Genomic DNA, 12,210 nt, shown 5'->3' with positions numbered 1-12,210 from the left:
TGAATCATCCATATCAAGTGGGAGGGGCACAGTGCTGGTCTTTAGCTGGAGTGCATGATGGTGAAGGTAAGGGCTTTCACAAAATATTCTAAGGATCCCTGGGATCCCTGACCAATCTAGATAAGCTCAGTCTTGATTTTCTAGCCAAAGCAGATGGACCAAATCATGGCTAAGTTGCCAGCTACCTCATCCAGAAAATGGCTTCCTAAAAGATGAAATCTATGACTGTCTTCTATGGATTGCCGTTCAAAGCTAACAGTTCAAACGGGAGGCACGAAGCCCAAGTAGCTCCTTTCCTTGATTGGTTCTTCTTGCCTTAACTCTGCCCACTCCCAGCTCTGCCAGGCCTTGGCAGCCAGAAGAAGGCTAGAGGGCAGGGCCAAGCTACACCAGGCCCAAGCAAATATCTGAATCACTGTACTCAGAAAGCACCGCCCTTCCTAGATGATGGAACTGAAGGGAGCATGCATGGAAGGATTCCTGCTTCCTAATCCCAAGCCCTTCACTCTAGAAGGGAGTCTCCTGTTCTCTTTAAAGAGAAGGAGGGTAGGGTAGGGGAAATGCCATTTCAGAGGAGGCAGCACATAAAATCCCTACTCTGCTAAGGAGTGGCGCAGAGTTGGAAAGAATCTGACCCAATCCTGTTCAGAGAGCTGTAAAAACACGGCGATTGAGCCAGGACTGGAACCAGTTTTTTAATTCATTCCAGGCATCCTTCCCTCTGTGCCACACAGTATAAACTCTGTTATGCTTTAGCTCAGCACTTGTGAGATAAAGTGGCACTGTCCTTCAGGGAGAGATAGAAATGCATGCTGCTGAAAGGCATGGACCAGATGCCAGACCACGTGGGTAAGAATCATAGCTACATCAACTACCTGTTGAGGTTGTGATGGGTAAGTCACCTAACCTCTTTGTGGCTCCATTTCCTCAACTGTTAAATAGGGATAATAACAGTACCCACCTTAGAGGATTGTTTTTTGTTTGTGTGTGTGTGTGTTTTGAGACAGAGTCCCACTCTGTCACCCAGGCTGGAGTGCAGTGGCACGATCTCAGCTCACTGCAACCTCCGCCTCGCAAGTTCAAGCAATTCTTGTGTCTCAGCCTCCTGAGTAGCTGGGATTACAGGTGTGCACCACCACACCTGGCTAATTTTTGTATTTTTAGTACAGATGGGGTTTTGCCATGTTGGCCAGGCTGGTCTCAAACTCCTGACCTCAGGTGATCCACCTGCCTCAGCCTCCCGAAGTGCTGGGAGTACAGGCATTAGCCACCCGCGACCAGCCTAGAGGATTGTTAAGAGTATGAAATTAATACGTATAAAGCCCTTAGAACAGTGCCAGTGCCTAGCACATAAGCATGGGTTATTGTTGTAAAGGAGCAACTGAGTCACTCAGATATTTTCCTCCTAATCATGTGCCTGGAATCTTTAGGTAAAAGAGAGATGACTCATGTACCCTCATACCCTGTCCCCGCACGCCTATGCCAGGAGTTATTTCTGGAGCACTCGCAACAGTTTTTTATTCTGTTCCCCTACAAGCCACTGACTCTTGATTTGATTCTATCCCTACAAGCCACCTGGACTCTTCCTGAGAAACAAAGGAGCCTTGTGGGGCCCTTCATGGTTTCTACCACCTTCCCTCCCTTTCTCCCCAGTGCTGGTATCTGCCCTCCGGAAGGCTGTGTTCCATTCACTCGCTCCCAGGTGTGCCCTGGAGAGTGGGAAGGAATAACTGGTCCCAGATGCCCCTGTGATCCAAGGGAAGAAATCCAGACAATGTGAAGACACTAGGTAGACTGGAGCTACGGGACTGGTTGGTCTTCACTGGCTGTATTTTGATCAGTTTACCTTTAATCTCCTTGACCTCGGTCAGCATTCAGTTCTGTGAGTATTGGGGGATATGGGAGAAGCTAACCTGGAACACAGTCGGGCACCAATTCAAACAAGGCCCAGAAAACATTAGGGGTCTGGCCTCTGGGCTGGCTTCTCTGACCCCTAAAATGTGACTAGAGACCTGTGCCAGCCTCTTCCCCCGGCATCTGGAGGGGAGGGAGTGTCAAGGTGGGTTCACTTTACACTCGGTCCTCTCCTTGGTCTTTCAGCTCCTTCCTGCCCTGCTCCATGGAATCCCCTCTAATGGGGTGAAATGCCTAGCACACAGCCAGCATTTTAGGTTTCTCAAATGATCGCTATTGCCATTCATAACAATAACATTCACAGCCCCGTGTCGGGCGCCCTCGCACTTGCCCTAGATCAGGATCAGCCTGGGACCTCATCCTCTAGGGCCTCTTTCCCCCAGGGAGGCCTGGACGTGCAGTCCCGCAGCCCTGGCCGGTCGGGACAGCTAAATTGGGAGCGCGATTGCGGTTGGAATGCGGGCGGAGGCACCTGATCTCGCACGGCTGCCGGCTCTAGGGGCGCACGCCCCCTCGCCGGTTCCCTCTCCAAGCGTCCTGCTCTGGGTCTGCGAACCCGAGCCTCCCCAGCTTACCCAGGAGTCACGGAAGGAGGGAAGGAGCGTGCGTACCCAGCACACAGCGGCACACTTACTTTTCTTGCTTCTCCGAGGCCGGCGGAAGCTGGGAGTGCAGTCGGGGGCGCTCGACTTTCCCGCCGCTAGAGGGGGCGGGGCAACTTTGGTTCTGGCCCCGCCCCTAAGCTAGTCCCCACCCCCTCAGGTTGATGGCAGCAGCAGCTGGGGCTGTAGCGGCGCCGGGCCCTGGAGAGCCGCAGGCAGCGGCCTGAGTGCGGAGCCGGACACCCGGGTCCCAGATACTACGGACACCCGGAGAGCCAGATCCTTCGCCCTGACGCTTTCTTCGGCCCCCTACGCACTCGGGCCCCCTCCGCAGAGGATTCGCAGCGTGAGCGCCCCGCAGCCCGCTCAGGACCAGGTACCCAGCCCCCCACACGCGGCCGCCACCGCAGCCGGCAGAGCGGGCAGGGTCCCTGAGGGGCGGAGGTCTGCGCCCCCTCCCCCCGCGCCGCCAAATTCGGTTTCGGGATGGGTGGACGTGGTGTCTATATTTGGCCAGCGCTCCCGGAGGGCGCAGACACCTCGTCTCGCAAGAACGCAGTGCTGGGGCAGGAGGCTGGAGAAGGGTGCGGGGAGGCCGGGCCTCAGGCTCGGGGCCGCAGACGCGCCTTGAAGGGCACGCGGATGCTGGGGCTGGGTGGGGCAGGAGCCACTGGCTGGGGCTTTGGGAGTACTCAGTGTGTCCTCTAGAGAGGCCCTAGCTGGAGAAAAGGCACCACACCCTCCCCATCCCTGCAAATCTGGCCTGGCCGCGGAGGGGGTAGGGGTGGAGGATGGGGTTGAGGATCCCACCCCTAGAAGAGTTCACTAGGAAGAAGGCCCAACCAGGGCAGGGGACCCAGAGGAGAAACCAGACAAGCGTATGGTAGGCAAAAGCCAGAAGACCATGATCAGGGCTCCCTGGAGAAGCCAGTGCAGAGAGGAGTGGGAGAAGAGGGACCCACCTCACTCTGTGCTGCCACCCGTCCACCCACAAGGCATGGGATGAAAACAGTAGCAGAAGGGACTCAGGTTCGCTGACAGGAGGAACTTCCCCCTTGGCAGAGTTTTAGAAAAAGGCAAAACCCCATCTGCCTGAACTATTCCAGAGATGCGAGTTTGGGATCCTGTGGTGGTGCAGTCCTGGCCCCATACCTGGCTTTAAGCCAAGATCCAATGGTCAAGGCCTCTGCTTCTGGACAGGGTGCCTCTGGGAGCTACAATCACTTCCCTGAAGAGATGCTCATCAAGACTGTCGGAGCGGGGGGTGGGGGGTGGGGGATGGGGAGCGGGCAGTGTGGCATTGAGGCTCCTCCTAAAAACATTCCAACGTCCAGAAAGCTTTCAGTCCGTTAGGCTCCACAGTCCCCTCAGCCTGGGTCTCTATGGAGAAGTCAGGCCCCAAATCCTAGCCCCTTACGGTAAACAGCATTTTACACAGCAAAATAACTTTCCCATACTCTGACCACCTTGAAGAAAGCTCCCTGCTTCTAGGACCAGACACTATATGGACTTATACCTGACTCCTGGCCACATAACCCTTGTCATCAGCCACCCCTCCACTCCTCCTCCCTCCCACAGCTCACAGGACTAAGGACCAAAGGCATTTCTGGGCACTGAGATCCTACCTCTCTGCCCGCAGCTATGAGCAGACGTGTGGTTCGGCAAAGCAAGTTCCGCCATGTGTTTGGGCAGGCAGCAAAGGCCGACCAGGCCTATGAGGACATCCGTGTGTCCAAAGTCACATGGGACAGCTCCTTCTGTGCCGTCAACCCCAAATTCCTGGCCATTATTGTGGAGGCTGGAGGCGGCGGTGCCTTCATCGTCCTGCCTCTGGCCAAGGTGAGAGACCAGGGAAAGGAAGCAAGTGGGAGGACGCTGGCTGGGGCCCCTGGGAACTCCCGAGGCAGCCTGTGTTCTCACCTAGTTGCATTCCACAGTCAGGAGAAGTGTCTGTGTGGATTGTCTCCTCCCTATTCCCCAAGCCCTCAAGGACCAGAGGGGAGGCCACCCCACCCCACCCTAACATCAGGGTGGCCTACTCCCACTCCCTAGCCCTCCCACCTCTCCATGCACCACCCCATTCCCAGCAGGGACCAGGAGGGGAGCCGGGTGACAGAAGATGGTTGGGACACAGCGCAGCCAAGCCTGGCCAGATTCCATCACTGCCTCTCCTAATGCCGCATCCCCTCATGTTTTGGGTGTGGAAAACCTCCTCCCTAGCCCAAGATGACCATTTGATTAAGTCACATCTCAGAGCAGCAAACTGAGGACAGGGTCAGGCTCTATCCAAAGAGTCCCTGGTTACCTCCAAGGACTCTTGCAGTGAAGTAGAAACAAAGGGAAGGGAAAGGAAGGGGAACATGATACATGAGGCCAGAGCCCTCCTTACCCTTAGGATGGGGACCAGGCAATGACTGCCATGTTAGCTTCATAATCTTAAGCCCCTTGGCCATCCACATCCCAAGGATGACTCCCCCCCACCCCCAAGGTATGACCCTGACCTGGATTCTGGCCCCTACACCTTGTTAGGGGAGGCTCCACAGGTGGCAGGGTCAGGAAGAGGCCTGACAAAGCCAGTGACTCACCCCAGACAATGCAGACACCATCCTGGGACACAGGCCCCAGGGCTCGAATTTCAGCTGGAGCTGCCTCCTCCCCAATATGTCTGCTCTTTCAGTACCACATAGCCACCCTCTCCCCCACTGCCTGGTCTGGACCAATGCCTGTCCCTGCAGAAGTCTCAGAACCCCCACAAGCAGCCTGTGAAGACCAAAAAATAGGTGGGCCCCCAGCTCCCATTTGGGGATAGTAGGCACCAGGACTGCTTGCTGCTTGTGGTTCCAAGGTGAAAGTGGTTCACAAGGAAGAGATCTGCCAAGGGAGCCAGGAAAGGGCTGTCCAGCACTACACTATTACCTCACTTTGACCTCTTCCACCAGGAGATTCCCACAGACATTTCAATAGGAGAACGGGCTGAAGAACAGCCTCCTCCAAGTAGGTGTCTTTGGAAGCGCACTGGACTGGAAAGTTCAAATCTCAGCTCTATGAGTATCTTGTTGTGTGTCCTTGGTGAGGCCATCTTACCTCTCTGTGTCAGAGTCCCTAATATTAAACTATTTCAACTCTGCCTTCAGTAAAGTGCAGCAAGTGGACTGGATGGGGTTAGAAATGTGGAGAGGGATCTGCAAAAAGAAAATAGATAATAGGGAATTGAGGTGTAAGCAGATCTGCTACCCACCCCCCAAAAAACACACAGGAGTGTAGTCCCACATCTTCCTCTCTAACCCCTCAGACAGGGCGAGTGGATAAGAACTACCCACTGGTCACTGGGCACACTGCCCCTGTGCTGGATATTGACTGGTGTCCACACAATGACAATGTCATCGCCAGTGCCTCAGACGACACCGCCATCATGGTAGGAACCAGGGGGCTACTGCTGGGCAGTTGAGCAGGGGAGCGGGGAAGGCTGCCTCACCTGTGCTGGGGAAGGTGCTAAGGGTGGTAATAAGGGAGGTGCTGGGTCCCAGAGCCCTGCCCTGCCCAGCTCCCAGACTATTTTTAGCTACATGCCTACCCCTTCCCAGGATGCCCTGCTTAGGACTAATTATAGCCATGGCCAACCAACGTGGTGCCTGCAGAGCAGCAGGGCAGTGCTCTGAAGTCTCCCTGCTGGAGTGAATGGGAGGTCTCTGGAGAGCTGGCAGTGCCCCCTCCTGGCTCTCAGCTGCTTCTGCCCTAGGCATGCGCCACCACATCTTGCCCTGCATTTGACCCTTACCACTCAAGAGAGCCGGTAGGGAAAGAGTGGAGGGACAGGGTGGCTCCTCATTCCACCTACCTTATGCGTTTTCTTCCTACCCAGGTGTGGCAGATTCCAGACTATACCCCCATGCGCAACATTACGGAACCTATCATCACACTTGAGGGCCACTCCAAGCGTGTGGGCATCCTCTCCTGGCACCCTACTGCCAGGAATGTCCTGCTCAGTGCAGGTCTGGGGGCGAGGGAGGGGTCCCCCTTAGATGGGTGGGTGGTGGCAAAGGCGGGACCCAGGTGACCATGCCTGGCCACTCTGGGCAGGTGGTGACAATATGATCATCATCTGGAATGTGGGCACCGGGGAGGTGCTGCTGAGCCTGGATGATATGCACCCAGACGTCATCCACAGTGTGTGCTGGAACAGCAACGGTAGCCTGCTAGCCACCACCTGCAAGGACAAGACCTTGCGCATCATTGACCCCAGAAAAGGCCAAGTGGTGGCGGTGAGTGCCTGGCCTAGCCACTCCCCAGCATCCCCTGACCAGTGGCCGGCTGTCAGCACCTTGTACCCACCATTATCTGAGCCCCTGGTCCTGGCTTTCACCTGTCGCATCCCTGCTCCAGAGACTAGCCCTCTTCCCCCGTCTCTGCAACCACAGGTCTCTGCCCTAAGTAAGCCCCCAGCCTGCAATTCTCTGCCGGGCTCCTGTTCCCTCCCCTCCCTTGCATCTCAGAAGCTCAGAAATGGGCTCCTCGCTTTGGGATTGAGGAGGGGAGAAGCTGGAAACTCCACCCTCCCACCAGAACCTGCATGAAACCTGAGCTCCCGGACCCCTCTCCTCTCAGCCGGCACCCAGACGCATCTTCCAGGGTCTGGGGCCTGACACTGGCTGGAGGGCTGGCCCTTTCTCCTTGTGGACCCGCTGGGCGGGGGATGGGGGGCAACCCTCGCACGTTGCTTATCCCAGCCGGGTGCCCTGGATGGGCGGAGGCTCTGGCCTCGCCGGCCTCAGTCTAACCTGGGGTGCGGGTGCGTGGGCCGCTTGCATGTCTGCGTGGAGCACAAGCGCCGAGCGCGGTCGGGCGGGCGCGCGGGCGCTCTAACCCACTAACCCCGCGAGCAGGAGAGAGCCCGGCCTCACGAGGGCGCCCGCCCGCTGCGGGCTGTCTTCACCGCAGACGGGAAGCTGCTCAGCACCGGCTTCAGCAGGATGAGTGAGCGGCAGCTCGCGCTCTGGGACCCGGTAGGCCAGGCCGCGCCGTGCGCGCTAGCTCGCTCCTTCGCTGGGTCCGCCAGGAGCGCCTTCCCGGGCAGTGGCTGGCGCCCAAGAGGCCCGAGCTGAGCAGGGAGCTCCCCGTTCAGGAGAAGCCTCCCTGCGACTCCGGGGAGCCAGCAGACAGCCCTGCTCTAGGGATCGGCCTTTGAGCGCGCTTAAGGGTTCGGGATCGGCTGAGAGCCGCGTGCCTCCTGCTCTCTCCAGGCCCGGATGCTCTCCAGGTCAGGGGCCAGCCGTGGCCCCGCAGGAAGCTGAATGCTTAGGCCCCTTTTGTCTCTTCCCCGCCTCCGCTCCTCCACCCCGGACACCCAAGTCAGCAAGCTGGTTGTTCGTCCCTCCATGCTCCTCAGAGCAGGCGGCTGGGTGATGTCCCTCCCTGTCTCCCCCTCCCCCCAGGAGAGGTTTGCGGCCCACGAGGGGATGAGGCCCATGCGGGCCGTCTTCACGCGACAGGGCCATATCTTCACCACCGGCTTCACCCGCATGAGCCAGCGAGAGCTGGGCCTGTGGGACCCGGTAACGCAGCTGGAGGCTTGGGGTGTGTGCCCCGGGGACTGGCATCACGGGAGAGTGGCCAGGCGCCCCCCACCCGCAGGGCATGCCCACCTGGACAGGACTGAAGGCTGCTGCCACCCCTGCAGCGCCTGCCATTCTCACACCCACCCCTCTGCCCAGTTTTGCTGCGTCGCGTGAAGGATCCTGCGCTGGCGCCCCCACCTGGTGATGCCGAGTCCCTGGGGGTGGTTTGCTGTGACTGCATGCGGCGCGCAGCGGGTATATGTGCCAGGGAGGAGGAGGGATGTGCGCAGGGGAGGAGGAGAGATGTGCCCAGGGGAGGGGCCTGCAACTCTGGTCACTAGAGGTTTGGGGCATACGGTCTGGGAAGGCCAGGAACCGTAAAGGAGCTTCTGGGGGTCCCGAAGTAGCACGGGAGGGTGGGGCAGGGCTGGTCACGCCTCCTGTACTCGGGCAGAACAACTTCGAGGAGCCAGTGGCACTGCAGGAGATGGACACAAGCAACGGGGTCCTATTGCCCTTTTACGATCCCGACTCCAGCATCGTCTACCTGTGTGGCAAGGTGCTCACGGCCGGGCAGGGAGAACACGGGGCTGGATGGAGATATGGAGGGCCTTGTCCGGGCGCGCCCCTGAACCGACTGGTTTTGCAGGGCGACAGCAGCATTCGGTACTTTGAGATTACCGACGAGCCGCCTTTCGTGCACTACCTGAACACGTTCAGCAGCAAAGAGCCGCAGCGGGGCATGGGTTTCATGCCCAAAAGGGGACTGGATGTCAGCAAGTGTGAGATCGCCCGGTCAGCGGCCTTGGCCCCTTCCGAACACCTGCCCGCCTCTGTCCCCCACTCACGTCGGGTCCTAGCCACGGGGCTTCCCCAGTAATGCAGCTCTTTGGAAAAGGGGGAAAGGGGGATAAGACAGTTCTGTTTCAGTGCCAGATCCACCGCTCACTAGCCTTACATTCTCAACTTCAGTCTTTTACTACAGAACCAATAATGTGTGTAATGTGCAATATGCATGGTAGGCGCGCAGCAAGTGTTGGCCTCCAACCCCCTTGGTCTTAGACAGGAGAAGTTAAGGACGTGGAAGTCTGCGGGGGTGCTGAACCCTGCTCCCTTATAGGTTCTACAAGCTACACGAAAGAAAGTGTGAACCTATCATCATGACTGTGCCCCGCAAGGTGAGGGGCCGGGAGAAGGGTTGGGCAGGGCTACTAGGCGGAAGGGAGCGGAGCAGGCCCCGCACCCCTCTCACGCAGGTCTCCCTGTCCCACCCAACACCGCAGTCAGACCTGTTCCAGGACGATCTGTACCCGGATACGCCGGGCCCGGAGCCGGCCCTAGAAGCGGACGAATGGCTATCTGGTCAGGACGCCGATCCCGTGCTCATTTCGCTGAGGGACGGCTACGTGCCTCCGAAGCACCGCGAGCTCCGGGTCACGAAGCGCAACATCCTGGACGTGCGCCCGCCCTCCGTCCCCCGCCGCAGCCAGTCGGCCAGCGACGCCCCCTTGTCGGTAAGATCGACCCTGCTGCACCCTGGCCCAATCTACATCTCCCCCTACCGCCCCTATACGACACGGCCTCTCTGTCCTCCGCCCCAGCAGCAGCACACCCTGGAGACGCTGCTGGAGGAGATCAAAGCCCTCCGCGAGCGGGTGCAGGCCCAGGAGCAGCGCATCACGGCTCTGGAGAACATGCTGTGCGAGCTGGTGGACTGCACGGACTAGCCCCGCGCGCCAGGCAGGCGGAGCGGGGCGGGGCGCACAAGCTCGGCCCCGCCCCAGCTATTGGTCCTGGACTCCGGACCCCGCCCTCTTGGGCTGGGGCCGGGGGCGGGACTGGAAGGGGAACTCCGCCCCTCACGGGAGACCATAACTCTTGGAGCACAGGGGAGACCCACGTCGGTCCGGCGGAGGCTGGACGGCGCGCCTCGTCTAGGACTCGGCTGGAGCTGGCCTAGGGAGGTCGGGGGGGGGGGCCAGCAATGGTACTGCACGGCGAGGTGGTGTCCCCCTTTGTCCTCTGCCCAGGGCAGGGAAAGTGCTTAGTATTTACGCGATGCTTGGGGACATTGGAGCCTGAGCTTGACCTCAGATGGGTGGCGATTTGATGGGTCCCCCCAGGCTGGGGAAAATGACAGCGCTTCTCCTAATCAGCTCACTGGTTTCCATCACCCCGAGTGGTAAACCAGATGGGCGTCACCCCAGTTCTGCAGACACACACACATCCCGTTTGCTGCAGAGCCGGACCCAGTGGTTACACCCACAGAGGTCTGTGGTAGAGAGCTCTCTTCCTTCTTTTCAGCGACAGGGGCGAGGGCGGCTTCCTCGCGGCAGCCCCCGCGGAGAAATCTCGAGAGAAGTGGCATGAGGAATTAGGTTCATCACAAATACACACACACTGCCAACCCTCTGCTGTTGCCTCTCTCAGAAAAACAAGACGTACTGAATGAAACATTTTACTAAGCGTTCAGTCTGTGCCTCCTGCATGGGTGGGAGTGAGGGGAACAAGACCCCCAGCCTCTGCAAATGCTACCCCCAGGCTCCTGGGAGACCTGGCGATGCACTCCTGGGCTCAGGGCCCACCAGGCAGTATCTTACCCTAGCGCTCTCCCCACTCTGAGGTTCAGAAGGACCCCAACCCACAACGTAGGCGTTCCCCCCCAGTAAAGTCAGGTAGCAAAAGCCTCCGGTTTGAAGCCTCTTTTATTTGTGCCTCAGAATCAGTCTGGTGCCCCTGGCATCAGGGAAGGGGGTGGGAGGAACAGTTTCTCTTTGTTCTTTTCTTCCATCCCTTTTTGTGTCCCTTCTGAGCCTCAGGGGCTGAGCCGGGAAGGCCCGGGACAAGGGTGTGCGGTGGGCCCCTGCCCCTAGCGGGGTCTGTGCTTCTCTGGGTGGGTGAGGTGGGGCAGGGGAGAGCCGGGGGTTAGCACCATTGGATGAAGGGTTTTAGAGTCAGTCTCCGTGTGGGGGCAAGTGGGATGTACAACCACAGAGGCTAGCAGCAGCTGGTGGGAAGGGGTGGGGGTGGTGCCAGGGCCCTTTGTGTCCAGTCTACTCAGGTCTAGTGCTTACCCAGCCCAATATGCTCCCCACTCTCTGAGGCACCATGAGGGAGTCAGGGCTTGGCCAGGTCAGGGGGCTACCTTGGACACACTCCCTGATCACAAAAAAAAAAAAAAAAAAAAAAAGATGTGCCTTGGGGGATGGGACTCCAACTTCTGGCTGCCCAAGGAGAAGCTGGAACCACCCTGAGACCCAGGACGGGTGTGGGGGCTGGGGGAGCCGGGTACCCCGGTAAGTGCACTTGACGCTGAAATGCCGGGGTTGCGGGGGGGGCTGGGCCCTAGACGTGCTGGTTTGTGTCTGGGACAAAGCAGCGACACAGCACGCGAGGAGCTCAGCTGCCCCCCAGGAGTAAAGAGCAGAGATGCAAAGGCTTCAGGGGCAGTGTCCTGGAGTGCGGTTAGTGAACAGAAATGCGGACCGGCCACAAGGAGCAAAGGATAGGGACAGCGCTCCTCTAAGGATTCATCTCGCCCTCAGGACCGCCTGGCTCCGCCCCAGGACAGATCTGAGCCCAGGGGAGCGGGCTGGGGAATCAGCATACAGCAAAGCAGGGGAACCAGGCCGTGCCAGCTGCCTCCAGGGCCCTGGCCTGGGAAGGTACCCCGCGGCCATGCCGAATCCCTCCCCGAACCGTGCCTGCTGCGCTGCTGCACCGGCGAGGCAGTGGCTCCAGTCTCCAGCAGCCATTCTGCAGGCGCGCAGGCCTAGGTTTGTCTGGCTCCTGGCCCTGGGCGTGGCGCACGTGGCGCAGGCGAGGGTCCCGGCAGGGGGCGCTACTGCTCGGTCAGTGAGAGCCTAAGGATGCGCTCCAGCTCCTCCTCCTCCTGGCGCGCGCGCCGCCGCCGCTCCTCCTGCTCCTGCGCCGACAGCTCCATCGCCAGCCGCAGCTGCTCGTCGTAGCTCCGGAACACGTGGCCGCTGGAACCTGGCCCTGAGCTGGACCGAGGGCTGGGCACTGACGCCGGGGGCGCAGGCTGGCGCTGCGGCGTGGGCGGGGCACTCCTGGGGGTGGGGAAGGAATGTCGCGGGCTCCCAGGCGCACCCACCCACCGGCCGGGGCCAGGACACGGC

At 59.3% G+C, this 12,210-nt stretch overlaps 2 protein-coding genes across 8 annotated transcripts in view; one reads left to right on the top strand and one right to left on the bottom strand.

Annotated features, from left to right (window-relative positions):
* The first annotated feature begins 2,753 nt into the window (after positions 1-2,753).
* CORO6 (coronin 6) lies at positions 2,754-10,758 on the top strand. 5 transcript variants are annotated; one of them, XM_030922922.1, is made up of 11 exons: positions 2,754-2,892; positions 4,095-4,355; positions 5,809-5,931; positions 6,379-6,508; positions 6,597-6,778; positions 7,949-8,068; positions 8,526-8,630; positions 8,721-8,866; positions 9,192-9,249; positions 9,355-9,585; positions 9,676-10,758. In XM_030922922.1, exons 2-11 carry the CDS (start codon positions 4,158-4,160, stop codon positions 9,796-9,798), a joined length of 1,416 nt encoding a protein of 471 aa, XP_030778782.1. In that variant the 5' UTR covers positions 2,754-2,892; positions 4,095-4,157; the 3' UTR covers positions 9,799-10,758. The 5 variants fall into 5 exon arrangements, with proteins under 5 accessions (XP_030778782.1, XP_030778780.1, XP_030778781.1 ...); XM_030922920.1 differs by having other exon boundaries at positions 9,673-10,758; XM_030922921.1 differs by having other exon boundaries at positions 2,763-2,892; positions 4,156-4,355; positions 9,673-10,758.
* ANKRD13B (ankyrin repeat domain 13B) overlaps positions 10,759-12,210 on the bottom strand; it is a 25,584-nt gene continuing 24,132 nt past the window's right edge. For all 3 annotated transcript variants that reach the window (XR_004054940.1, XM_030922919.1, XM_030922918.1), the window contains exon 15: positions 10,759-12,141. Coding sequence is in view for 2 of the 3 variants with exons in the window: in XM_030922919.1 (XP_030778779.1) it covers positions 11,913-12,141 (229 nt within the window). In the remaining variant the exon portion in view is untranslated. The remainder of the gene's footprint in view (positions 12,142-12,210) is intronic.

This window comes from Rhinopithecus roxellana, chromosome 19 (genome assembly GCF_007565055.1).
Source record: "Rhinopithecus roxellana isolate Shanxi Qingling chromosome 19, ASM756505v1, whole genome shotgun sequence".
NCBI classification, from domain to species: domain Eukaryota; kingdom Metazoa; phylum Chordata; class Mammalia; order Primates; family Cercopithecidae; genus Rhinopithecus; species Rhinopithecus roxellana.
The sequence above is the reverse complement of the archived record's forward strand: the minus strand, read 5'-3'. Positions and strand labels throughout refer to the sequence as shown.

What these genes read in the sequence shown, in the direction of transcription:
- CORO6 (XM_030922920.1), top strand. Translation starts at nt 4,158, where the DNA reads ATGAGCAGACGTGTGGTTCGGCAAAGCAAGTTCCGCCATGTGTTTGGG. An exon ending in CAGACGACACCGCCATCATG is followed by an intron (nt 5,932 to 6,378) that starts GTAGGAACCAGG and finishes CTTCCTACCCAG; the next exon opens with GTGTGGCAGATTCCAGACTA. An exon ending in AGCTGGGCCTGTGGGACCCG is followed by an intron (nt 8,069 to 8,525) that starts GTAACGCAGCTG and finishes GTACTCGGGCAG; the next exon opens with AACAACTTCGAGGAGCCAGT.